General features: G+C 42.7%; 1 protein-coding gene across 6 annotated transcripts in view; it reads right to left on the reverse strand.

Annotated features, from left to right (window-relative positions):
• Positions 1-838: 838 nt before the first annotated feature.
• Positions 839-26,612, reverse strand: part of magixa (MAGI family member, X-linked a) — a 61,280-nt gene continuing 35,506 nt past the window's right edge. For 2 of the 6 annotated variants that reach the window (XM_086276441.1, XM_086276439.1), the window contains exons 9-21: positions 26,198-26,365; positions 25,192-25,361; positions 24,578-24,671; positions 23,838-24,009; positions 23,032-23,668; positions 22,590-22,653; positions 21,955-22,173; positions 21,181-21,459; positions 9,094-9,288; positions 8,261-8,337; positions 7,745-7,894; positions 5,936-6,074; positions 839-3,173 (exon numbers count right to left, since the gene is read on the reverse strand). In XM_086276441.1, the coding sequence (XP_086132567.1) occupies positions 2,404-3,173; positions 5,936-6,074; positions 7,745-7,894; positions 8,261-8,337; positions 9,094-9,288; positions 21,181-21,459; positions 21,955-22,173; positions 22,590-22,653; positions 23,032-23,668; positions 23,838-24,009; positions 24,578-24,671; positions 25,192-25,361; positions 26,198-26,365 (3,134 nt within the window). In that variant the 3' untranslated portion in view covers positions 839-2,403. Of the gene's footprint in view, positions 3,174-4,384; positions 4,473-5,935; positions 6,075-7,744; positions 7,895-8,260; positions 8,338-9,093; positions 9,289-21,180; positions 21,460-21,954; positions 22,174-22,589; positions 22,654-23,031; positions 23,669-23,837; positions 24,010-24,577; positions 24,672-25,191; positions 25,362-26,197; positions 26,366-26,612 lie in introns of all 6 variants that reach the window. The other 4 variants (XM_086276445.1, XM_086276444.1, XM_086276442.1 and 1 more) reach the window with 4 other exon arrangements.

Raw genomic sequence — 26,612 nt, forward strand, 5'->3', positions numbered from 1 at the left:
ACATCAGCATCAGCACGTACTGTACATCAGCCCATAAATGACAACAAATAAGGTGTGAAAACACTGTTCTGCAGTTTGTCCGCAGAGAGCAGTGACCATTTTATTATTTTTACATCATATAATCTTTTATTTTAAAAACTTTACATTTCTTCGGTGTGATTCTGAAAGGAGACCTATTCTGCTCATTTCCAGCTCCTGGTCTTTATTCGGGGACTCAGCTAACGTAGCGTAGCATGATTTGTAGTTTTCTTTTACCGATCTTACACTGTTCCTTTGTACAGCCACTTCCTTGTGATTGGCCAATTTTATTGTGAAAATAGAAACAAAATATTTGTTATAAATAATTTTACTAATTTCTAAATATTTTTTGGCTTTCATGTTTTACTTCGACATGTTTAATACTTTGGTTTGTTACGAGACCTCAGGGAAGGCAGAATAGGTCCTCCTTAAAAGGAGCCTTACCATGTTGTTAGCGTTATTAGTTGTTTAAATAAAGTACTCTCGCGTGAATAACTCTTTAAAATAAACATTTTAAATGTGGCTTAAAAAACCTGCTACGTGAACAACAAAAAGAAAAATCTAGACACTGTTTCTTCTGCTATTTCGATTCAGCGGAGACGTGTGCGTGATTGTTTGCACTATTCAACTTGAACTTCTGCACATTATCCTGTGGACATTAATCAGTGTTTTGGTTTTATCTGTTAATTTAATATTATTTACATCTCTGTAGTGCACACTAACCCTCAGTCCAAATGGCAAACACAGGGCTACACTGTTGCTTCTCATTGATTTGTCTATAAAATGACAGAACTATTTCTACACTCTTAACAAATGTCTTAAGGGTGCAGATATCTGATATACCCATTTATATTTAATTTAACTTTGAGATTTTATAGATTACAGATGAGGTCTGTGTAAATTTTGTTCCTGTTGTTTTAAACAGAGCTACAAAATCAATCGATAAATTTAATTAGTTGGTAAAATGCCAGATTTTCTGAAGCCTGAAGAAAAGAAGTCAGGATTTAATGATTTCCTTTGATTCACTTGATGTAAATTAAACATCTTTCAACTAGAAAACCCATAAAAGGCCTCTGAAGATGCATTTATGGGTTGGACAAGTTACAGCACAATCTTTTGACTATTTTCTGACATCTTATAGGGGAAAAAAATCAATGAAGATTACTCGGTAGTGAAAATAATTAGTTGCCGCCCTAATTTTGGGACCTCTGGAGTTAAGGCGAAGACACATTCAGATAACATGAGGGGTCGTTTTGTTTTTGTGGCACACAAACTGATTCTTAGCTCAAGTATGTCTCAATTATAAAAAGCATTAAACTCAGTATTGGCTGTTGCATGATGGGATATTTTGGTGTCTGAAAGGTCTTGCCGTTGTTTGACGTGTTGCAGGAAGTGACGGCGTGCGTCTCTGCCTGCAGCTTCTGCAAAGTGACAGTCTGCAGGACGAAGGCTGAAACAAAACGAGGCACTTGTTATGATCCAAAGCTGCAGGTCGTCCTGCTCCTCCGCGGCTGTCGCTATAGAGACAGGCCATGTTGCCATGGTGATGTTATGTTCCTCGACAGCCGACAGGACCACAGCTGGACCTGACATCTGTATGTGTGTGTGCGTGTGTATGGCTCTGTTACATCATCAGGTTATTTTCCTTTCATTTTTACAAGCAAGCAGGCAAATCAAATCATCTCTGGATCTATTTAATCTCTAATATCGTTATAATAATAATTTTGTTACACGTTTATAAAAATAAAAAAATCATTCCAGTAATATTCACATGCTCAGATTACACAGAGAGAATCACGAAACAGCGCCGTTGTTCGGTTCGGATGTTGTTTGCATACCATTTTGAAGTTGGAAGGATGCGAGTGAAGATGATCGTGATGAAGCCATGAAACGCAGACGTGATGTTTCACACGGAAACGTCACATCAGGTCTGCAGACCAGGAGCCTGTATCACAAAGAGTTCAGCTGTCCACAGGCAGCTCGGGTGATTTGGTGAATGTTTCAATCGCTGTAATCTAACCCTAACCCGTATTAGGATGTTACTCGAATCAAGTCGAAATAAAACAGAATCCCGAGAGGAAGATAAAATAAGTGGAGGGTTGAAATTGTCTGACAGGCGATGGCGGCCCGATATAGCTTTATGATACAGGTCTCAGGATGTACTGAGGCATGATGGGTAATATTAAAGGTGTTGGTTCGGCAGGTCTGTGTAGCTGTTATGTCACCCACCAGCCAATTACAAACAGAGTTTTCTGTGGTCATCCAGTTGGACACAGACGGAGGTGTGTCTTCTCCAGCAGGCCAATCAAAAAAGCCCTTGATAAGTAGCCAATAAAAAAAAAAAATCAGCAAATAAAAGAGGAGAATGCCCTCACAGCTGGCCAATCAGAGAGAGAGCCCACCCGCTAGTCCCCGCCCACGGATCTGACTGCTCGTCAGCACCTGCGTCAGTCTCTGCGTGCTCGGCTTCAGCCAAGGGCCCGGGCCGTTTCCATCTTGCAACGGCAACTCAGCTCTCCTCCAATCAGACTCCTCCCTCGAGCCAGCAGTGGCGATGCTTGCTGCTGATAGGTGCATCTCCGAAAAACTGGATGTTGATTCGCTGTCAGAAAGATGTCTGTCACTGCTGTCATCGTCCAGCGGCATGAGGAAGGAGAACGCTGCCTTCTGAGATGCAGCCGAGTTCCCAGCATGCTTTGCACGGCGGTTGGTGCTGCTGTTTCTCTCCTCTCTCCTCTCCCGCTCTCCCCCTCCTCTTCTGGACTCCTCTGACAGAGGTGAGTCCCTGAGGTGGGCATCACTCCTAGGTAAGCTCCTGCTCCTCCTCCCCTGCTCCTTGAGGTCATCCTGCTTCATCTGCCTGACAGTCTGACTTCTTCTCTTCCTCTCCTCCCTTTGCTCCTCCTCTTGCCATCTCCTCTCCAGCACCCGTGCTTCCTCCTCCACTATGTCCAGGTCCAGAGCAGGAGGCCCTAATCCTAATCCTCCTGTTCTTCTTTTGGTTTCTCTCTCTCTCCTCCTCCTCTCTCCTTCTCCCGCACCACTTCCTCGTCTCATTTCCTGGCTAAGAGAGGCAGTTGTCATGGTTATCGTATCCACATCCAGCTCCTCGGTCTGTGAAGAGGAGGAGGGGGAGAGGGCTCCTTCCTCAGGGCCTTATGGACAAACAGAGACAGAATATAATTATCTGAATATCTGCAAGTAATTATTGTGGTTATTCCTTTTGTTTATTTTTTTAAAAGTAGGTTTTTCTCCTGTCAAAAAATAAATCACCAAAGTGACCAACGGGCACCTCTGCTGTTGCCAGCCCTGCTGATGTTTCCAATCTTTTTTTTAAAATCAGGGTCTAATATGAAAGTCTGAAGCTTTGTGTTCAGACTCTGAACCAAAACCAACCAGGACAAATGAAGCAGGAGGTTCAATCAGAAATTCATGATCACGTAGCCAAGATATGACAATAGAAACATTTCAGATGTTGGCACTTTTGAAGGTTTATATCTCTATTATATTAGAATACACATTCTCTATTGCTACAAATATGCAAACATCAGTGCTGAAAAATGAAGCTGAGGTGCCAAATCTGCAGTTTCTCTAATGCAAAGTAGTCGAATTGTTTTGAAACTTGCTCTTTTTGAATTATTAAAGTTAGGGGCGTGGCTACTTTGGTGGACAGGTGTGCTCGTGTAACCAACGAATGATTGCTGGGCCTCACCTCTCCCATCATGAGCCACTGAACTGGAAGCCTCATTTGTGTTTGTGGTGTTGATGCCTTTTAATGAAATCAACAGCATAATAAGGCCTGCTGTGAGGTGTCCATGAAGTTTTTGCTCCAGTTCTGGTCACAGAAATTCAATAATTTTTTCAAATGTCTTAATCAGCAGTGATTAGGTATCTAAATCTGTTTGCTAACATTAGCTGCTAACTTGGCACCCCTCTGAATCTGGGTGTAAATGACCAACACGATGGCACTAAAGTCTAAAGTTCAGTCTGTGTCACTTCTCCGTGTCACACTGGGGATTTTCTGCATGTAAGAAATATTTTAACAACTACACCTTAAAGCCAGTCAGGGTTTTTACTGGGTCCTGGTTGGCTGTAATATGTTACTACCACCAGAAGATGGTGGTAATGTACCTTTAAACAGAAACAACATAAAACTGTCAGGTTACTCACTATCAGGTACTGGACCTATACGTGTGGCGCTTTACATGCAAATAATAACACTTAAAATACTCAGTACAGTAATCTGATGGCTATTCACATGTGACTATAATGCTGCAGACTGCAGCTGATGATCAGTGAAGATGAAGGATTGATGAAGTGAAAGTGAAGAAAATGAAAGCAGATGGGAAAACACGGAGTTACCAACCGCGTGTTTTCAGTGCGTCCAATCACGTAGAAGCAGGGTTCCCCCTGTTTAGAGTTGGTCATACAGAGAGACAGGCTGGAGAGCTCCACTGAGGAGGAGGAGGAGGAGGAGGAAAAACAAGAGGAAGGAGAGGAAAAGAGAGTCAAAGAAAGTTAAGTCAAACAGTGAGAGAGCCGTGGAAGCAGGTCAAAGGTCAGTGATGAGGGAGTACTTTACAAAAGCCTCTTCAACAGAGTATTCATGAACATCTTCTTATTTCCATCTCAATATTTATATTTTTGAACTCTAATAGAGTAGCTTTGCATAACTCTCAATTCAAAATAATCCTTATTTATCTTATAGTGGGCTGGGCTATTCAAGCTGCCTGAAACAAACTTTTTAACTCCTCCCCTTTTATGAAACCTGATGGGAGGGGCTTCTGTAGCTGAGATGACCATATTAGGATGGGTATTCTATTTTTTGATGACATCATGCAGAGCCTAAAAAGAAAAAACGCTCTGAAGCTGAGTGCTGAGAGCAATCAGATGCCTGAGCTTTTAGGAATTACACAGATTGCTTCCAAATTCACTGACCTTATTATTTTAAAGCTTTACTGTTTCTTTGAGCTATGAGAAGAGTTTCCACCAAACTTTACACTTGCCACAGTGCAGTCAGACAAGTGCCGTTGCCCTGGCAACCACCAAACCCTGACTCATCCATCAGCAGGCCAGTAGGAAAAGCGTGACTCATCACTCCAGAGAACATGGAGTGATGTGGCAGCGTGCTTTACACCAATGCATCCAGCCCTTTGCATTGCACTCGGTAAGCCTTGGATGCAGCTGCTCGACCATAGAAACCCATTCGTGGAAGCTCTCTATGCACTGATCTTGAGCTACTCGGAAGGCCACATGAAGTTTGAAGGTCTGTAGCGATTTGTTGGCAACCCTGCTGCTAGAGACACAAAAGCGATTTTCTGCACAAATTCCGACCTTATGAGGTCAGAAAATGCAAACTCTCCTGGAACAAGTTAGTTTTCAGCTGCTGTGGGCAGGCTGTCAAAGTTAGAGCTTTCCCGGCTATTTCCTCAGTCTCTTGTCTTAACAGAGCAAGTGAGTCAGTAAAGAGTCCAGGCAGTTTTCAGTGCTGCTGGTTTATCTGTGTATTTGTCAGCAGGATTATTATTAATCTTGCTGATTGTAAGCTGTAGATGGATAATGAGACAGAGTGCCCCTGGACACACGCCCAGAGTGACTCAGTGATCCTCCTATGCTTTGGGGTCAAACTTCACCGTGTGCCATCCATCCATCCATTCGCTTCCGCTTATCCTTTTCAGGGTCGCGGGGGGCGCTGGAGCCTATCCCAGCTGTCATAGGGCGAGAGGCGGGGTACACCCTGGACAGGTCGCCAGTCTGTCGCAGGGCCACCGTGTGCCATTTTGATTAAAAGATATAAAAGATCAAAGAATTCAGAGAGGATCAAGAAGAACTTGAAACTGAAGTCTTAGCAGAGAGAATGTCTCCCAGTTTTCTCTCAGCTGTGTCATGTGTAACAGTCCGTCCTGTGAAGTCTCACCGTAGTCGGGCACGTATCCGTTTCCCTTCTTGAGGACGAGGTGGATTCGATGTCCTCCTCTTCTGATCTGCTCAACGGCCTGACTGTGAGTCATTCCTGCTGTATTGTCTCCATTTATCTCCACCAGCTGGTCGGACACCTGCAACACACGGTGACACCTTGTTTACCATCAGGAGGAAAGTGCATAAAGCATAAAACTGAGTATATGTTATTTCAGGCACCGACAAACATCCTCTGCAGGGGCATGTGCAATCATCAGAAATGAAAAGGTCTTTGTGTAGATTGTTGAGGATGCTGACAGTATTGAAAACTACATTCAGCTGCAAGACATCAGAGAGACAATTACAGATCAGATTATTATTATTTTCAGTCCATATTTCAGTCCAATATTTTACTTCTTAGATCTAAAGTGCTAAAGCTGCTTAAACTATTTAGATATTTACTTTAATTCACTTTTGTTTATTATCCAGTTCATAATTCAGCTCAGTGTCATTTAAAAACGTTCAACTTGCAGTTGACAGACGCTGCACAAACATGACACATTCAGGTGGTTTGAGACATCAGGATTTAAACTGTTCAGAAAGGTTGGCTATTTCGGCCTCTGGGGGGCGCTACATTTGCTGCAGAGCATTTTGTGAAGTTCTGTTTTTTTGTGGAACAACAAAAAAGGAAGCAGAACGATGCGAGCAGCTGCGATGTTGAATGTTTGATGATCAGAGTCTCAGAGCTGCAGGCACAAAGTGAAGCTCTGAATATTTCAGAAGGTTTAATATCACAAAGAACGACTTGACGGAGATCCTGAGTGATGTTTGTCTGAGTGGAAACGTCTCCGCTGCATTTCCTGCTGTTTCACTGTGCCCAAAGCTCAGCTCATATAGGAAACACGTTCAGACCCGATCCAGCATCAATCACACCAAGTCTCCACTTTTTCTCCACAAATCTGGCATCACCTTGAACCAGCCAAGAATTGGACTCTACAGACTTCCAAGCTTCCCAGTGGGACTGGACTTCCTTATATATCAGCAGCAGATCCTTTAAGTCCCCAGAAGTTTGTCAGACTTGTTCTCTAAACAAGTCTGAGGTGAGTCCTCACCCCTGCAGACTTGGACTGTCCCTACCTGACACCCAACGATGTTCACTTCCCCTGGAGGTCAGTGTTTTGGCTCAGCGGTGTCGTGTGTTTTAACAGTACCAGATATGACAGATCACAGAGAGCGTTTCTGCAGACGAATCATCAGTAGATTTAATAGAGCATCTCTGAATCTCCGCACAGCACAAACGCAGTAACACTGGGGAGGCTTCTCTCCTGCAGCTCAGCAGGTAGAAGGTGTCATCTACTAATCGAACAGTTGACGGAAACTCTGAGAAAGTCCTGGATCAGACTCATGGTTTCACTGTCAGAGTTTATTCTACCGAGTCAGTAAAAGACTTCTCATCGCATTCGTTTCATCAGGACGCTGAAATATGTCCAAATGTTTTTAATGGATGCCTGTGATCGTCTGTTCACATTAATGTTTAAGGTGTACAGATTTGATTTTCCTCTCATATAGATTCACCTGCATTAAAGTATTAATGAAGGGTTTTAGTCAGTAGGTTAGATTATTGTTAAAATAAATAAGAAAAAAAAACCCAATAAGACTTCCTGCACCTCTTTCACAATAAAAACAAGAATTCAGTCTCCTCACTAAGACTTTTGTTGTGAAACAGCTAATGACTGACACCTCAGCCTGAACCTAAATCTAAAATGATGAACAGGATTTTGCATTTTGCACCTGTATGTGTATTTAAATAGTACGAGTACACATGTACCTGTATCTTGTTGCTGCGCTGGGCTGGCCCCCCGTCCATCAGCCCGAGTACATACAGTCCCATGTTATATTCACTGCCACCCCTCAGAGAAAAACCGAAACCCGTAGGACCTCGCTCCAGGTCCACGCTGTAGAACTTTGACTCCTCCTGCTGGACACAGACAGACAATACTGCAGATACTAAACAGTACTGCCTCTTTAATGACAGTCCCACAGTACAGCTGTCTTCCAGTGTAAACTTCAGACAATTTAGATGTAAATGTAGCACACAGCAGGAAGCGGTCTGCTTCAGACACTTTTGCACAGCTGGAAACACTTTCTGATTTAGGTGGTGCTTCCTGCACATCCTGTCCTCGGTAGGATGTGCAGAAAGTGGAACACCTACACCTGGTCATCTGTGCACTCACATGCACCACATGTCAAGACAAATTCAGGGCTGCAATTCATGCGTGAAGAAGGCTTAAGATGACAGTCGCCGATCAAAGTAATATTACAACAAAACAAAAGTTAAACCGACCTTTGACCTCCCTCTGGGTCCTTTTATCATCCGACCATCTATGTCCAGATCTGCGGCTTCGGTCAGGGAAGAGGAATCTGGAAGAAGTGAAAAAGACAATGAGAAGGGAGATGAGATGACTCTATTTACCATCACAGTAGATTTAAGAATTAGGCAATCAAGACGTGAAAGATAAGTGTTATCTTTCAGTACAAAATCTGTTAATTTAAGCAGTTTAGGAAAAATATTTCATCATCCATCCACTTTCGTAACTGCTTATTCAATTCAGGAGGAGCCTCAGCTGTCACAGAGGGAGAGGCAGAGATATTAAAGGCTGAAGCAATATTATTCTAAGGAAAATATTTTAGTGTCTGACTGGAGAGACATGGCTAGTGTAGCAGCCATACAAGTATAAGCTATAATACTGTGATGTCCTTGTGTCTAACTTTAGAGCTCTCTGTAAAGTATTTGATGTCCAAGCTCCACTTTCACAGGCTTAGCAGTAATTAGAGTTCAGTTTCTTTATGCAGTGCCATTTCACAACACTGGTCCCCTCAAGGTGCTTTATATTGTAAGCTACAGACCCTATATTATTATAAAGAAACCCCATCACACAACCGTCTTTGAGCTAGCATTTGGCGACAGTGGGAAGGAAAAACTCCCTTTTAACAGGAAGAAACCAGAACCAGCTGCACAGAAGCCCCGCCTGCTGCTCAGTTGCTTTGTTTACTTCAGGTAACCAATCAGAAGAAAGCTGGCTTAAAAGTGAAGCAAAGGAAGCTAAAAGGCTTATTTACAGTTACTGGCCTTACTGTAGGTATAAGTGTTTTTAGTGTATCTGTGTTTTTTCATACGGTGTCGAGGAGTGATGCTCAGCCTCAGTGTGTTCCCAGCTCTTCTCAGGATCTGGGCCAGGTCTCGGTGCTGTAGACCTGCGACCGGCCGACCCTCCACCGCCTCCAGCTGGTCTCCGGGCTGGATCTGCCCGCTGCGAGCCGCCGGGCTGCCACGACGCACCGTCACGAACCGGTGAGACATCAGCGATGGGGCTGGAGAAAGGAGAGAAAGAGGTCACATGGTCAGACATCACCTGGACAAATCATGATATTTTTGGTACAGACTGCTGAGTTGAAATGACAAATAAGAACACTGAAACCTGCCAAATATTTTTCCAAAAAGTACAATTAACGATTAGGACAGGATTTACTCAGAACTGTGGGACTTTAGCCGACGCTGTGTATTCTCTCCTCGCTGCTGTGTAATAATACATGTGCTTCACTTTTAATAATTGAGGCCTGTTCACTCTGCTTGGCTGAACTACCAGCTGGTGCAGCTAAATAAAGGAGCAGAAAGACCCACAGTCAAACCACATTAACACCAACTGCAGGGTGTTGGTATGACCTGTGGTGGTCACATGACTGTCGTCTATCAGCACAGAGTAGAAACAAAGAAACAAAGACTCGCACACAGCAGTGATCTGGTTTTCACTCCTGTATGACACCCAAAGGCGTCCTGTGAGGGCAGGATCGATGCCTAAACACTGTCACAGAAACGTGTTGGTGAGGTTGGACAGAGCAACGTTTGAGTATAATGTACACTTGCCTGTAATTGTAATTTTGTCCTCAAAACTAAGACTAATGGTGCACCTGATTAAAGTAGCCCTGCCCACCTGCCAAGACATATAAAGACTGAGACTCTGGCAACTTTAGTTCCCATTTCTAGCATGAAGAGAAAGTGATGCAGGCAGTAGCAGTGTTAGTGGGGAGGAGGGAAACCACAGCACAGTACAACGTGCACTATTTCCAAACAGAAAACTGAATCAAACTGAAAACCTTTGACACAAATTTCCTAAAGAAAGTACTCTTTGAGTTGCTTTAACCTTTGTAAAGTTGCTGCACATGTGCAATCCGCTCTGCAACCCACCTCCACCCCAGGCACTCCTGCTATGGCCTTTTCTGAATGAATCCATGTCGTGTCGTTACTGACGCCTGTTCTGTGTGCTGTGCTTCTGCGCTCCTTGCCTCTGGGGTTTTCACATATGTACATGGAAGGGCAGGATAGCGTGCTCTCCCTGCGTCATGCATTTCCATGTCAGCGCAGGAAGCCATAGTCGAGCCATGCTACCAAATAGGGAAGGGAATTGATAAGAATATAGTGATTCTGATTCCATTATCAATATCATTTATCGACTTGATTCCTTATCGATTCTCATTGGGTTGAGCCACCACCAAGCAGCAATAAAGAAATAATATTCATGCAAATTAATTGCATGCTGTAGTCAAATGTTTGTGCGTGTTATTTCACCTCTTTGTTATGATCAGTGTTGGAGTTGTTACTCAAAAAAATCATTATTACGCATATTACACAGAACACTTTTCTTAAAAATGATGCAGTTATTTACTCCCGGGAAAAAGTTCTCATTACACTCGTTACTTTCATGTTACTCTGTAATATGGCTGAAGCACAATGTCTCATTATCACCATTTAAAAATATAAACCTGAGGCTACAACCCCACACCAACACAAGTCCCTAATGAGGACACACACGTCTCTAAGATCTTTCTCTTTGTAGAATATAAAGCTGTCTCGGCAGATGCTTGCATCGAAGTTGTGTTAGCAGCATAATGCGGTTGTTTCTGTCCTGGATGCAGTTTTACACTTTACCATTTATCTCGTCCTTTTGTGCAATAAAAATAAATGTCCACATCCACACTCCAGACTGTGTCACTATTTTCCTCCTCTGGCACGCGAACTGACATCAGCTAATTGTAGTGCGAGTGCAGGAACCAATAAGCAGGATCGATAGGACCTGGACTACTGGGTACCGGTTTCCTACAATAGCCAGTGCTCCCATCCCTACTATCAAATATAAATATATATTTAAATTTGTCACAGTGGAGGCACTCTGAGGTGCGCCTATCTGAGCACGTTCATTAATCACTGGTGGACTTTGCACCAATACTAAATCTTGTTTAGAACCAGTTAATCTCAGCTCGATCCTGCTCTGAACTTTTTTCCTTTTTAATCACTAAACTGAGGGAAAAACATTTGTAGGAGTTTGTTTTTGTAACAGCCAAGTTCACCAATGTAGTGTTTAAAGTCATTTCTGGAGATTCACACTGGTCAGAAGTTAAGCTAACCTTAAACCAAAGATGTAGCATTAAATTATTTACCTGTTCAAGTCCCCATAGTGTGGTATCACATACAGAATTATGCCTTTGTATTATTTCTATCGTAACACGCATACTAAGTGCACATAAACTAAAGCTGAAGCTCGAAACCAAATCTAAAACCTTAAAAATCCTTTTAAATGTCTGTTTTAAAGTGAGGACAGTCCTCACAAAGACACACACACACACACACACACACACACACACACACACACATTGATCCAAGCCAGTGTTGAAATCTCTGGGAGGGAGGACCATGGGGGGAAATTCTGAGAAAGATTTTCTAGCTCAGAGACACTAATCATTGAATCGCTGAGAACAAAGAAAATGGAAGACAAACGAAAAAGAAAAAAACGTTTCCGGTTGAACAGACTGCGTGGTCACATGACCAGCAAATACACAAACCGATGACCCTGAAACCACCACCGAGTCCCAACTCCTGACTGTGTGCAGAGTTTCAGGTTGTAAAGTCTAGGAGATCAAACAGGAAGTGACTGAAGGCCAGAGAGCTCACCTGATTACAGTAACCTGCTCACATGACCCAGTTTAACAAAGACAGTAGCTGTTAGGGGTATGTAGAACAAAAACACTGCATATTGACTGACTTATGATGCACAAAACAGCCATAAAAATAGCAAAAAAATGGGCGCAACCACTTGTAAAATGAGCAAGTGACACAAAATGACTAAAAGGAGATTAAAAAATGATAACGGCAACAATAAGAAATGAGCACAAAGATATGCAATATGGGCAAAGATGACCAAAAAGCAACAAAAAGCAGTCATAGAGAAATAAAATACAGTTGTAAAAAGGTACAAAAATGAACAAAAGGGTTCCTATGTAGAGCATAAATTTATAAAGTTGAAAAATTATGAGCTGAAATGAACTTTTATACACATAATATTTCTAAATCACCTGTTGGCTGGTTCAGTGCACACTATGAATGGACAGGATATAATCTGGTATAAAAATATATATTGAAAATATTAAAAATGCAGCTGGCTTTTATCACTGACTCTGGCGGATTAACGTACTACTTCAAATGAAGCTGAAAGTTAATTACAGAGGCTGCCCCGACGTGAGAAAACCTGCATGAGAATTTTTCGTGCTGCCGTCGACCTGCAGCTCAGACACAGCCTGAACAAATAAACTGGCCTGCACTCGGCAGGACTGCGATGTAAACAGGATTCACAGAGAATGGACTGAAGCAGGACAAAAATCCCACCTGCTCCTTTAAAGTCACTTTAAGAAGCTTTAAAATATCAAAGAGGCAAAAGAGTGTGTATTTAATGCTGTTTAAACACACGGTGTAGGAGGGTGAATGCGAGCGTGTGAGCTGATAAGAAAGTGCTGAGATCACTGTGTTCAGTCAGTGGAGGAGGCACCGCGAGGCTACAGAGAGAGAAATATGCTTCAGTGAAGCAGAGGAGGAGAAGTGTGATAATATCCAGGCTGACAGCTGCAGGCAGAGAGCGATGAGAAAAACCCAAAACTGATAAACAGTCACTACAAATCTTTGTGTCTTTTGTATTTCTGTGCACACATCTGTCTCCCTGCCTTTGCCTTCATGCATATCCAGTTGCTTCTTACTGGACGATAGCAGCCTGGTCTCACAGGTACTATGAGACCATAGTTTCTATACACAGTCTCACATTTTCAGAGGACAAAGCAGTTTCATGGTCAGGCCCGCTTCTTTGTTACTTGATTACAAATGAAGCAGACATCAGAAATTTACTCAAAGTGCTGAATTTGTATTATAGAGCTTTTCACTGTAAAGAAGAGAGAGAGCAAGTAAAAAATCAACAGTCTGGTAAAATCAATGAATGGACTGGCCTGAAGTGCATGATCACAGAATTCTTTCCATTGTTCAGAAAAACTATTTTACAACATCTAACCATGTCAAGAACACTCTCGGGGCGTGTCATTGTCACTGGTGGAACTGGGTCACTGGTGTTCATTAATCACGTGACTGCTGATAGCAGTCATGAATTATGAAGTGTATATGGTTATACGCTCTGCTCAGATTAGGACAGATCCTTCAATGACCCAATAACAGCAGCTGCAGACAGTAAAAGCAGCCCAAGAGTTTCTCAAGGTGAAGAAATGGAATTAACAGCCAGTCAGCTGATCTCAACCCAACAGGGCAGCTTTTCAGTTATTAAATAGAAAACAGAAGGCAGAGAGACCCACAAGCAGCAACTGAAGGTGACGGCAGTAAAAACCTGTAAAAATGCAGCATTTGGTCTTGTTTTCATTCAAGTATTAAAAACATTCAAAATCATTTTAACTTGTTTACTTTTAAGCCTCTAAAAATTTGGGGATGTGCATAAAAATATCCAAATATTCCCAAAAAGTTCATGCAAAGGTTTTTCTAAAACCCTTGAAATAAAGCTGAAACTCACACGTCTGCACTCACATCTTAATTGTCTGATGTAAAACCAACCGTGGTGGTTTACAGATACAAAAACTGTGTCCTCTACAAATCATAGCCCCCCCCCATCCCAGAGGATAAAGTCCTGTGTGTCTCCTAATGACAGTGCCCCGTGTTCCCTCTTGGTCCACTGAACAATGTATTTTTTAGGCTCTGGTAAAGTTTTGCCGTAAAAACAAAGTAGAGACTAAGTAAAGACCAACCTCCTTTTCAGCTTGACACATCACGTCAACAGTTTCACACAAGTCTCTTGTTTTCGATGTAGGGTGGGGGTAAAGTGTGGGACCGAAACTACAAGTTAAAGAACTTAAATTATTGACTATAAAAAAACTTTAAAAATTGTGCCAAAAATCCATAAATCAAACTTCTATTCAGCCGTTTTTTCTGCTCAAACATACAACTATTTCATATGTCCTGACATGTACTTCTGGACATTTCCTTCTCCTTCCGTGTGAGGCCTCTCTGGGTCTGACTCCATGAATCATGTATGAGAACATTTGCTAGATCACTTTCTCCAACCACAGTTCTGACTCCAGATGTGCTGCACAAAGAAAACCAATAAAATATTAACCTGTTGAGGAAAAATTCAGCTTGATATCTCAAAGTAACTAAACATTCATGATTTTCACCACAACACCACAACCAGCACCACGATCCAGACTCTTTGGTCAGGCGGCTCATCGTGTTTTTGTTTATTTACTGTCCTTGTGGTAAACTCTGATGCAGTTTTCTGTGTATGGCTCAGAAAAGATGCTGTTTGGTTGTTTGGGGTTTGAATATAATACCAAAAATGATTTACTGACGTTGTTATGCGGCCAAAAGACCCTCCTGTGCCTGCACACAGAATAAATCCTCATCATAAGACCTCTTCCACATTCCTCAAACATCACACATACCTCCTGTCTGCCCACATGAACCCAGGTGCTTTTCTGCTGGTGCAGAGTCGCAAACAAGTCCGCTCTGCCTTCTCTCTAAAAGGCTAGAGGCCATGTTAACATATCAACATCAACACATAACAGCTAGCTTCATGACACTCATCACATTTTCCTGTCATTTGATGTTTTGTTATCACCAGCTGGCATTTTATAAATGAAAAAAAAAAGAAAAAAACTCAGTAGTTTTCTGCACACTGCTGCTTTAAATTAATTTTTACTCAAGCCCAGTTTATTTGTGTGTGGGACTTATAAAGTCTTATTTGGTATTCATAATCCTGCAAGTAAGTGGCTCCTGATTCTAGACCTGCGACACTGGAACTTTTCCCCCCGGATAAGAGACGCTGCTCTGACTGTTGAAACATGAATAATTGTATTTCAGATTAGGCTCTGGCTCTAAACCAGCCTTAGGAGTGAAAAACAACCCCAGGAGACACAGTTACATGTTGGGGAAGCACACAAAGAGCTCTTGGAAAAAACAAAAACCTAAATTCATTTTGTATCTGCTGAGTTTTCTATATTCAATATGTTCCACAATTTCATATCCATCTATATCTACAGTTCACATGTCTGTAGCTCATGAGGTAGAACAGGTAATCCACTAATTGGAAGGTTGGTGGTTCAATCCCGGGGTGACCGAGGGACTCTGATGTGTTCATTGTGTAAATGTTCGATAGTGCTTCTATAAATGGGTGAATGATGCACGTTGTATAAAGCACTTAGACTGCTTCAGTAGAAAAGCGTTATTTAAGAATCAGTCCTCACAATATTGCAGTTTGAAGTCTCAAAACATAAAATATAGTACGGAAAATTTCCCAAGGCGTTCCCGAGCCAGCTGAGAGATGTAATTTCTTCAGGATGTCCTCCATCTACCCCGGGGTCTCCTCCCAGTAGGACGTGCCAAATATCCTCACCTACGAGGCACCCAGAAGGTGCTGGAGTCACTTTATGTGCGCCACAACCAATTATTGTTTTTTTGTCAGCATTATCATTGCCCTGCTCACTGATTTAGTCCCACCTCCGACTGGCTTCAGAAGGCTCACCTGCACATATATAAAGCCAGCCTACAGGTCCAGCCCTAAAGAGCAACATGGGGCCCCCCATCTGCAGGAGGGGCTGTCGGAGCATCCTCAAAGTCAGGTAGTTACCACATGAACAGCAGGAGCACCTATTATTACACTTTATTCCAATCATATTGAATCCAATAACTAAAGTCATGCTTCTCCCACTAGTCGCCATGGGTCATGAGCCTGAACCATGAAGTGGCAAATTATAATCTGTACTTTTACACACATCAGTTCACACAGTTTCAGTAAACTCAGCCTCACACAGAGTCCTGAGGTTCAAATATGTTTGTCATCACTTTTATGACAGATTATAGCAGTGTCATAGCAGAATGTTTGCAGTGATTTTATTGATGCTTCCCATTTATATACAGACTATAGCCTCTAATTTAATATAAATACTCAAATATGACCACATGTAACCAAGTAATACCAGCACGCGTCACTGCAGCACAACATAACTGAATTCTATGTGTTTAGAAAGTCAGAGTTATGCTAATAAACAGATTTTGTCAGCAGCGCCATAAGCAGATGATGTCTGAGTATTAATATTTGGAGTTTTATGCTGTGGGACTTTTACGGGTGAATGGTTAAATACATGAGGATGTTTCTCGTTGCGAGGACGTTGAGTCTGTAGCTCACCTTGGGAGAGCTTCAGAAGACTGCTAGAGCACAGGTGAGAGTTCAGGTTCAGGGTAAGAAGCACATTAATGCATCATGTACAGGAAGTCCTCACAAGTGCTGAAAGACAAATGTGTGTGTCTGTCCAATTTCATAGTCCAATAAGCCTGAAGTCACCTGCGCTCCAGTTTGTCAAACACACACAGCCCAGCTCATAATTCTGCTGAATTATGGATTAAAGCTGCTATTAATAGAAAGTTTAACATCTCCTATTCCGAATGCTAAAGCACGAACAGACGCATTCACACTCGACACACGACCGCCTCGGGAGCACAGGCTGACGTTTTTTCAGAAATTCTTTGAGTCACGGCATTCCTCTGGGAATCATGGGAGCTTTGCTGTTCATAGTGTGACTGGAATGGGACAGGAAAGAAGTCAGCATGTATAACAACGGGTCAGTTTTTAAATAAGGACACGTAATGCTCATCACTATGTATCATTTTTGGTCCTTTTGGCTATTTGGTGGTTGTTTCCAGCCAAAGATGTTTCTGGCCACAGTGATGTCACCCATTGGTTAACCCTGTAAAACCCAACCCATCAAGAAATAGCCAGAAAATTTAGATTTTTTTGGAACTGGGATGATTATTAACCCTTATAACAAAATTCACTTTTTTTTTTTTTTTTGCTATATCATGTTTATGATTTGACATTTGATACATTGGCAGTTTTTGGCAACTTTTTATTAGCAAAAATGTTCATTTTAGACAAAAAAAAAAAAAAAGAGTTTGGTCGATAACATTTTGAAATTATGGCAAGTATTGATCATGTTGATGCGATAGAGGTCTCAGAAACTCATCTATCAAATATGATACAAAGGGTTAATGAGGCGCTCTTGCTGCTGACTGATTCTGCTATTACCATCTTTGGATGCTGAAGCCAAACAAGGGGTCACATGTGACTGAAAAACCCAGGGATGCTGCACGCTCATGGTGAAAATATATTTATTTGTCCCTTTGACTTTAAATGGAATTATAATTTACAACTCAATGTTGTTTCTTTTCAGTGAGGCTTGAAATTAGCAACTGAGACCAGAAATTCATTAGAAAAGTGTTTACATTTTCTCAAACCTCCGTACAACATGACTTCTTTTTGATGTCAGAATGATCCAGGATATTATAAATAATCTTTTATTTAACTATCATTCATAATTAAAAACACAGAGATGGAAAATGAGAGGAATAGTTGAACTATAAGGATTAATACGGGCTACATATATATTCTCGTGTTAATTTTGGGACTCCTTTAACAGTGAACCACAGCTGGAAATAGACAGCACATCTGGACACAAACAGGCCGGCAGATGAAGCTAAGCTCTGAGTGAATTTCAAAGGGTTATGTCATGAAGATTTAATATTACATAACTTACACACAGGCGCACACATTGTTTTAATATTGTCAGAAAACAGCAAAGGTAACAAAAATTAAAGAACTATTTAATTAAAAATTGAAATTTGCTACCAAGCTCATCCTTCAGCCCTGTGCATGTTTGCATTACTGATGATGTGGGAACATACAGTAAAAACCACATCATACAGTCTGAGCCACAGTGAGGACCAGACACCTCACAAAGGTCTAAACTCAAACTGGTCCACACACACACACACACACACACACACACACACACACACACACACACACACACACACACACACACACACACACACACACACACACACAATAACGGCACATAGTTTCAATGAGGTGAAACTATTTCAGACATTCCTGAGAGCTGATACAGATTGAGGAGGAGAACAAGGAGACAGGAATAAAAGGGAGAAGGATTTAGATTAAAGAGGGAGCAAGGGAGGAAACAGATTCATAGTAGCTGGAGAGAAACATGTTACCAGCTCTGACTACATTCAAGTGTTTCTTCCAGATGCTGCAGTAAGTGAAAGCCTGTTATTTTGTCCTGTACACTGTGGACTCTGATGCCACTGACACCCAGAAACAGAAACAGTTATTGCTGCCACTGCAACTGTATTTTCACAAAACTTCACTTTCCCTTTTGTGTGGTGGACAAACATGAATCAGTGGACTCCTCAGTATCTAATCTGATATTACTTTTTAGTATCAACTGGAAGCTTTGAAGAATCTCACATTAGATGAGAATCATCAAACATAAAGAAGCAGCATGTGGCTCTTTAGATGAGAAAGAAAACATTTAAGTTGCAGATTCATTTATTTTCTTAATAAGCTAGTGTTGGTTAGGGTTCAAATGTACTGCTTTATGTAGGTTTTTCCATTATTATGCAAACCCAGGACAAAACTCATTTAAGATAACAGTGTTGAAAGGCAACAACTTCTAGTTTCTGAAATGATTCTTCTTATGCAACCTCACCCCAACAATAAATGGTTCACAGGCGATCTGGTTAGAGCCTGTAGTCAGATGACAAAAAACCCTCTTAAAAAAAACTTTACTAGAGAACAAAGCACAAGAGGAGCAGGCTGTGAAAACTTGTTCCACAGCAGTGCACGTACAAATTCAGGAGTACCTTTGACCCACACACAGCAGGACTCTAAATCAATACGGCTCAGGCACAGACACGATGATGGACGGACCTCCCAGAAACCAAGTCAGCCTTGAATTTAGAAGAAAGCTTAAAAATCCAAACTAAACTTACATTTGGAGTCCTTGACAGTTTTCAGAGCTGACTGCAGTCGCTCCAACATGATGGATAATTCAGACCTGAACCGAGCCGAGACCTCAACAATGCTCTGTCCTTGTTTCTCTGTCCTCACTGTTTGTCCTTCTGTCTCTCTGTGCTGTCTGCGTGAAGCAGGTTGCGGCTCTAAAAGCAGGAGCTGGACTGAGTGAGCTGAGCTGCAGTGAGTGATAGAGGGACAGTCAGAGGGGGCGGGGCTTATGCAGAGCAGATAGCGGTGGGAGGGAAATTACTCATGTGGAGGGGAAGGAATGCTAACAGTGGAGATGATTGTTATATTTCCAAAGGAGGAGGTGCAGTGGAGTGCTGTGTATCATTGTCGCTCAGTTCTCTGTTCCTTCCAGCTGAATGCCGACCAGAGAAGCTCAGGTGCAGCTGAAATCAACCAGAGAGTCGCCACAAACCCAGCTGTGGAAAATCCCTCAGTGCTTTTGCACAGCTACTGTACTGTGTCCAGCTTCTGCTGCTTTTTGTGTCAGCTCCACCACAGTTTCAGGAGGAGGGAATCTTGGACTGCATTTATGTATTACTGTGCTGCTTTTATCTGAAAGCTTTAACTCCTCCCTGTACACCCGCGGCTTGTTTACATGTGAAACGAGTTGCTTATTAACCCAAACTAAACTGTGATATGCAAATCTAGTGCCCAGGGTTATAGTTACTTATAAGCTAAGTGCTCTTGTTTTGTAATTATTACAAGTAACCTTTATTTTATTGCAGCTGAGTGCCTTAAAATCACAGCAGACACGTATAAACATCAGTAAGGTAACTCTGGCCTGAGGCTGACGAAGCCATTTTTCTCAGCTTCTATTGTAGCCAGAATGTACAGAAGGAACATAATGGATATCCGGTTCAAAACTTCCTGTTTCTCCTCTGGTCCTTTTTAACCAATACAGATAAATTTTATCTGCATGCACCAAAGCTTGTTCAAACAGAAACCAAAAATGTACCAGTATAAAAAGTCTTGCCCTTCCCTCCAAAATCAGATGTTTGTTTATTTGAATATGAACTTGAACTCTGGATCGCTGGTGAACAGTAGGCTTGAAAAACAATTTTCAAGTTTCCATCATTTATTTATTTATTTTTTTCATCCTATATCTTCAGAGAGATTGAAGGATTTCAATAGGTTTTATTTTTAACCCATTTCAAGTGTCAGTGGGTAACATTTCCAACTCTGTGATCCAGCCCACTGAATTCCTTTACTTTTAAATTACCCACTTCCCCTCGGGCTAAGTAGAGAGGTTGTGTTTCTTACTTATGCATCACATATATTACCAAATGAAAGTCCCTTTCAAGTCCAATAGCTCTCTCCACTAATTGCTTTTTCTAACAGTTTGATTTGTCGCCATTTAGTGATCAATGGAAATAACTTGTTGGATGAACAGTCAAATTTTCTTTTTGCTGGAAGAATAATATCGCCACAATTTAACCACTAGACCATCTAAACAACATTTGCTTAATGATAATTTGAAGCAGTTGTTTTTCTATTGTCCGTTTCAGGTATATTCTTCTTGAATCCTGTTTCTGTTGTACTTCTTTGTGCGTCACACACAGGAATGTCAAACTAGGACGGATAAAGTGAGGAAAATAATCTACGATACTAAACACAGACCAGGGGCCCAAAGGGGAGGTTAACAAGCAACACAAGCAGACTGAGGGTTTAAATAGAGGCATGATGTCATTAGGGAGAGAGAACACAGCTGGGGGAAACAAGGCACAGGTGAACAAAATCAAACTAATGAGACAAATGGGAAATAAAGCTAAATACATGGCACAAGAGACAGCACCAAAATACAGTACAAAGTAATGACACAGAAAAAGACCTAACACAAAGACTAAGCCTGGATACGAGGAAACAGGGAGCACAGGGGAGGTAAAAACAAACTGAAAACTCCAGGACCTAAATATAACCTCAAAAGATGACCTAAAATACAAAACTCAATCATATAACAGGCGGTGACGCCGACAGAAGCTGGACATACGGAGGACTCTTTGCCACTCACCTCCACTCACTTCCTGAGAGGCGATAACAAATCCAAAGCCTTCTCCTTGTCGCCTCCTCAGCTCCACATCCACTGACTTTACTCCTCCTCCTCTTCCATCCTTAGGAACGGCTCCTAGTCCGCCCTCTCTGAGTGCAGGAGGTCCGCCGGCACTCTCCTCCACGCCCAACAAGTCACGTGGCTCTAAGGTCAGCGTCACAGGAACTGAGTCCAGGAAGCTAGTGCTCTGTATGAGGGCCGAGGCTGGAGGTCCGTTAGGCGTCTGGGCAGGAGGGGCACCTAAGGATTCAGTTCAGCTTTATTTGTATTCAGTCACAACATCTGTCATCTCAAGATGCTTATAGCTAAGAATTAGGCGACACTGTGGGTGCAACGGGACCCACATCATCTAAAAATGATCATTCTAAAGAAACCTGGCATTTTGGATTTGCTTGGAAAGCACAAGATTTGTTAAATGATTCCCTTAATAAATGATTTTCCTTTGCCTCTTTCTGGCTTTCTCGCTTTACAACAAAAAGTATTTTACTTAAATATTTACACAGCCCATCATAGTTAAGTAGAAATATGTAGAAGTGTAGAAATGTGCTGAAATATCTGCCTTTTGTTTTCCAATTTTCTGTTAAATAATAAATGCATTTATTATTTTCCTCTGCAGGAGCTGTTTCTGAGGCAGAACTGGGAAATCATGTCACTTATACACCAACAAAAACAGCTACTGGCACAGTCGCCACTCACTTAGCAGCACACCTCACTACTACTCTTGGATGCTTTTACCTTGGTGGTTCCCTGCTGCTGGTAGTTGCCCCTCCTGGGGACTCTCAAGGGCCAAGCCAGCCTGGCTGAGTGGGGGAATACCCCCCACCAAGGCACCCGTGGACGGGGAAGGCATGTCGGCTGAAGTGTTGGGGTGGGAGGAGGAAGGGCCGGTCATTCCGTGCGGGATGATGAGGCGTTTGTAGATGTTGGGGGTGACGACTGGGGAGGATACGGGAGCTGACGGAGGAAAGAGTAAGCCCTTAAGTTCTCATTATGTCATATAGATATGATCTAAAGTTAAGCAGTTAATCAAACCAGTTAACCAGTTAAAGTTAACCAAACAGTGAGTGACAATAGAAATTAAGTCTAAGCCTCCCGATGTGAAGGCATTCAAAATGAAAACACATTATTGGCCATTTCTGCATGCTTATTTACATTCTAGGAATTGCTGGATAACCTATGCTGTTCAATAACATTGATTAGTTTGCACCAAATATAACCAGTGTCAAAATGCATAAACATTTATGACACAATCATTGGCTGATGAGACGAAGACATCCTGCAGCCTGAGCCCGACATACTTAGATTTGCATTGGTGTTATTAACAGTCACAGTCATCAGTGAATCAGGGTTGGGGTAACGGGCGTATCTACCTCCTCTGTAGACCAGAAGTACAACCTCTCCCTGCTTGGTGTGTTCCTGCAGCACTCTCTGCACCTGAGGAAGGAAACAAACTCGTGTTTATTACTTCTGATGGAACTTCTTTAGTGTCAGATCTGTTCCTCACTCATCACGTCACATTAGACATCGGTTAGTTTTCATTAACCAATGGCTGTCTGTCAGTAGTAACAAGGAGGGCTTAGGCAGGTAAACTACTGTGATTTGGATTTCTTTTTTAGGTTAAACAGGACCATCTCTCTTTCCTTGACACACAGAAATAAAACACCTCTAGGATATACGGAGAAATATCCACAAAACTCCCATGAGCACCCATGAGAGCTTCCCTCTTCCCAAAGACCAACTGTTCACTGCTGAGCTAACGTCAGTCAGAATATCAAGGTCGAGCGAGGTGATAAAGCCATGAAAATCTTTTACCTGGGAGAAGCTGAAGCTTTGGACGTCTGCTCCATTGATCTTCACTATAATGTCTCCTGACTGCAGCGACAGGCACTGCCTCCGATCCCAAACCCGCCTGACTACTGCCTGTTGACCCCCATTTCCTCCTGCTGTCACACTGAACCCCAGTCCCCCGCTCTCACTGCGGCTGAGAGCCACCGGCACGAGCTCCCCGCCGTGGGCTGTCCCCGGGGACCCGGCTCCAAGGGGGAGCACCAATCCCGGGTTTCCTCTGGATGCTGTGGAGGGTGCTTGGTGATTGGCCGGGCACCCGTTAAAGCCACAGGGTGGGATGTCTCTGGGTGGGGTCAGAGCGAGGGAGGTCTGAGGCATCAGTGGGCGATGCACAGGCGGACCAGGAGGTGTAGAAGAGGAGGGGGTGTTGTTTGTGCTGCTGGAGCTGGTGGAGTTTTGGAGGAGGCCCGTCTCGGGCTGAGAGAGCGCAAGTTTGGTAAGAGTGTGTGAGGATGAAGAAGTGATGGGGAGCGTGGAGGAGGATATGGGGAGCGTGGATGTGGACAGGTCACTCTCTGAGGACTTGGAGCTCTGATGTTGGAGAAGGGAAGTGGAAGAGAGGGCGGGGAGAGTGTTGCTGTTGTAGCGAATCAGAGAAGACCTGTGAGGAAGAGCAGAGTGGAACAGGCTGAGCACCATTACTTCTGAGATCACTGCTAAAGCTGCGCAGGATTTTTCCCAAAGGACAGAAGAACCTTTGAGGTTCGTTTTCACAAAAAGAATCCGGGAAGCACCACGATGTGTGAGGTACTGCTGATGCCCTCACTGACCTTCGAGTTCCTGCATTGGATAGGCCGCCATCAGAGTCACTGTGATTGGTAAGCGTCCTCTCCGCTGGGTGTGGTGGACCCAGTGGGGTATCAGAAGACGTGGGGGTGGGTGGGCCCGTGAGTCCATTTGTCATTGGCTGAGTGGCATAAGAGGGCGGGGTTTGTGCCAGGCCTGGATTATAGAGAGAAGAAGATGAATCTGCTAATTTGTGTTTTATTTTTAACAGCTGTCAGAGAAAAGCAAAGTTCTTAGGTTCAACTCTGATGTGATGTGTTCTTTTACATGAGCTATAAATAAGTTCAGAGAGCGAGACAATGGGACCCTCCACGCAGACACGGCGACGGGTCCCACAGCAGGATAAGCCATTGTGTTTTGTTTATCTTATTTTGATAACTTTCTCACTTTGTAGAGACTTTTCATTGTAAACTCTCGCGCTTTTGTTCTGCCTTTGGAGGCCTTTGATCGGCTTTCCAACAAGAAATGTTAAATACCCCCGCTGGGACCCCTGAGCCGGCAGCTCATTACATCATCCTCCCTGGCTACAAATAGCAGAAATTAGTAAAATTACAAAATAATCGTTGTGTTTTTACAATCCTTTATTATTTGTTAATGTGCCACATTATTATGCAGTGAATTAAAATAAATTATTAATGTTTCTAAATTAAATTTGTATCACACAGCTGTGATGAGAGTAGAGGACTGTAAATGTAAACCATGTGGTTTCCACGGTTGCTCTGACCTGGCGTGCTGCCGTTGGCGTCCAGAGTGCGGCTGTAGGTGAGGTGCGTCAGGCCTCGGCTCAGGTTGCCGGACTCGCTGGGGGTCTGCGGCTGCTGAAAGGTCGGATATGAGGTTAGACACTTTTCCCCTGGTAGTGTATGTCCCACGAGTGGAGCCCACCTCACAGATGAACCACTGATTTAAGGGTCTAAATATTTGCACGGCTCACTTTTAAATGGCTGTGCAAGTCTTCTCAACCCCAATTATTAAAGATTGGCTGTCTGCATTTGCAAAACAAGAACAAGACACGATAACTCATTGTTTTTATCTCGGCTCTGCTTAATTTTGTCTCTGCTTGTTTGTATAAAGAGGAAATGTTAGTGTGTGCTAAAAGGCAGCTATTTCTTGTATTTTATGCCTGTTTTTACTGGCTGTGAAGTCATTGATCTCTTACACAGGCCTTAAAGTTTCCCACAGCAGGCAGAAGAGGAGTCATGGGGAATCTTTTAACTTCAAAGCACTGAAATGTTTCACCCTCTCTATGGGAAAAAAGTTTAAAAAAATCACACTAAAATAACTGATATTTAAACAGTTTTATGCCCTTAAGTAATTAAAGTAAATTTAGGGCTGTACCGTCTCCAGGCTCTGTTTGGGACAGCCGTCGGGGTTATAAAGCATCGGGTATCCTCTCCTCAGCACCACATCCACGCTTTGACCCATCGGTACCGACTTCAGCATCTCCACCACTTCTTTGTGAGAGCGACCCAGCACACAGGTGTCGTTGATGTAGACCAGGATGTCCGCTTCGAGGAAGCAAAATCTACTGGTTAGAGTCTTAATGTCTAACAGGACATGCAGGAGTGCATATGTGCAGCTGCTGCAGCTGAAATCTGTGATTACCAAAGAAATTAGTTTACAGTTAGAATCCAAAGACATGAAGCACACATTTTTACACTCAGTTTGACTTCCTGAAGCATCTCTGTCTGTCCACAACAAGCATAATCCATCATTTGAGTGAGAATATTGATGTTTTACGTTCTCTCGCCTTTCAGTGAGCAGTAAGGTGAACAGGCACAGGTACAAAATCCAGGTGTGAACCGAGAGGACTACAAGTGTAAATGAGATTTAATGTTTTGTGTCTTCTCATTCTGGGTGACAAAGTTTCATCTATTTAAAATGAAAACCACAACACGTGAACAGGTCTTAAGCTTGTTTTTTCCGTAGCTCTGTTTTATTCCTGATTCCACGCTGATCTCAGAGCATGTGAACCAACCCACAGGGAGGAGGCGTGGGTACGTGGGTCAGATTAAACTGTGTGTGAGAGCGCACGTGTGTGGATTAGTTGTAGATCATGAGATTAGTACTCAGCTCTTTATTTTTCTTAATCAACAGCACCGTAATCCTCCACAGAGAGAGAATCTCAACCTCTCTCCTCTGACCACCTGACCCACGACAACAACTCCCACTTTATGATGCTTTTTATGTGATTATGAGAGTCCAGATTGTGATTTGGGTTTTGAAACGTCCTGCTTTTACATTTGAACACATTTTACCTGGATTTCAGAAACCTGGATCCAAAACCATGTAACAGATTCAGGTTTGTGACATAACTGAAGGTAAACTGTACTGTGATCAGTACCTGTGTTGAGAGCAGGCGGTCCTCCAGGTGTGACGCTGTACACCTGCAGAAACTCTCGGGGTCGACTTCCTCCAACTATGTTGAAGCCGAAACCTCGAGGACCTTTAGAGAGCCGAGTATGGATGGAGTAGCCCTTCAGCTGACTGGGCTGGTCGGTGAACTCTGGGACTGAGAGGCGAGAGAAGACATGGGGGACAAAGAAAGGAGGCAGGCAAAGGAGGAAAAACGATGAAGAGAAGGGAAAGAGGAAATGTTAGTCCTATCCTCGAAGGATGCTTGTATAACTCCAGAGGTTCATGTGCAGGAAGGGAGGACGTGGACTCTTTCTTTCCGTGTAAAACTCACAGAGGACAGGCATGCATCTATATTGTTCTTTTTTCTTTCTGATTGGTGTGACAATAAAAACAAAAAAAGT

This window comes from Aulonocara sp. 'chitande type north' Nkhata Bay, linkage group LG20 (assembly GCF_057382095.1).
Source record: "Aulonocara sp. 'chitande type north' Nkhata Bay isolate Kocher_YH1m ecotype deep benthic linkage group LG20, A_spYH_male_GT1.1, whole genome shotgun sequence".
Taxonomy (NCBI): Eukaryota; Metazoa; Chordata; class Actinopteri; order Cichliformes; family Cichlidae; genus Aulonocara; species Aulonocara sp. 'chitande type north' Nkhata Bay.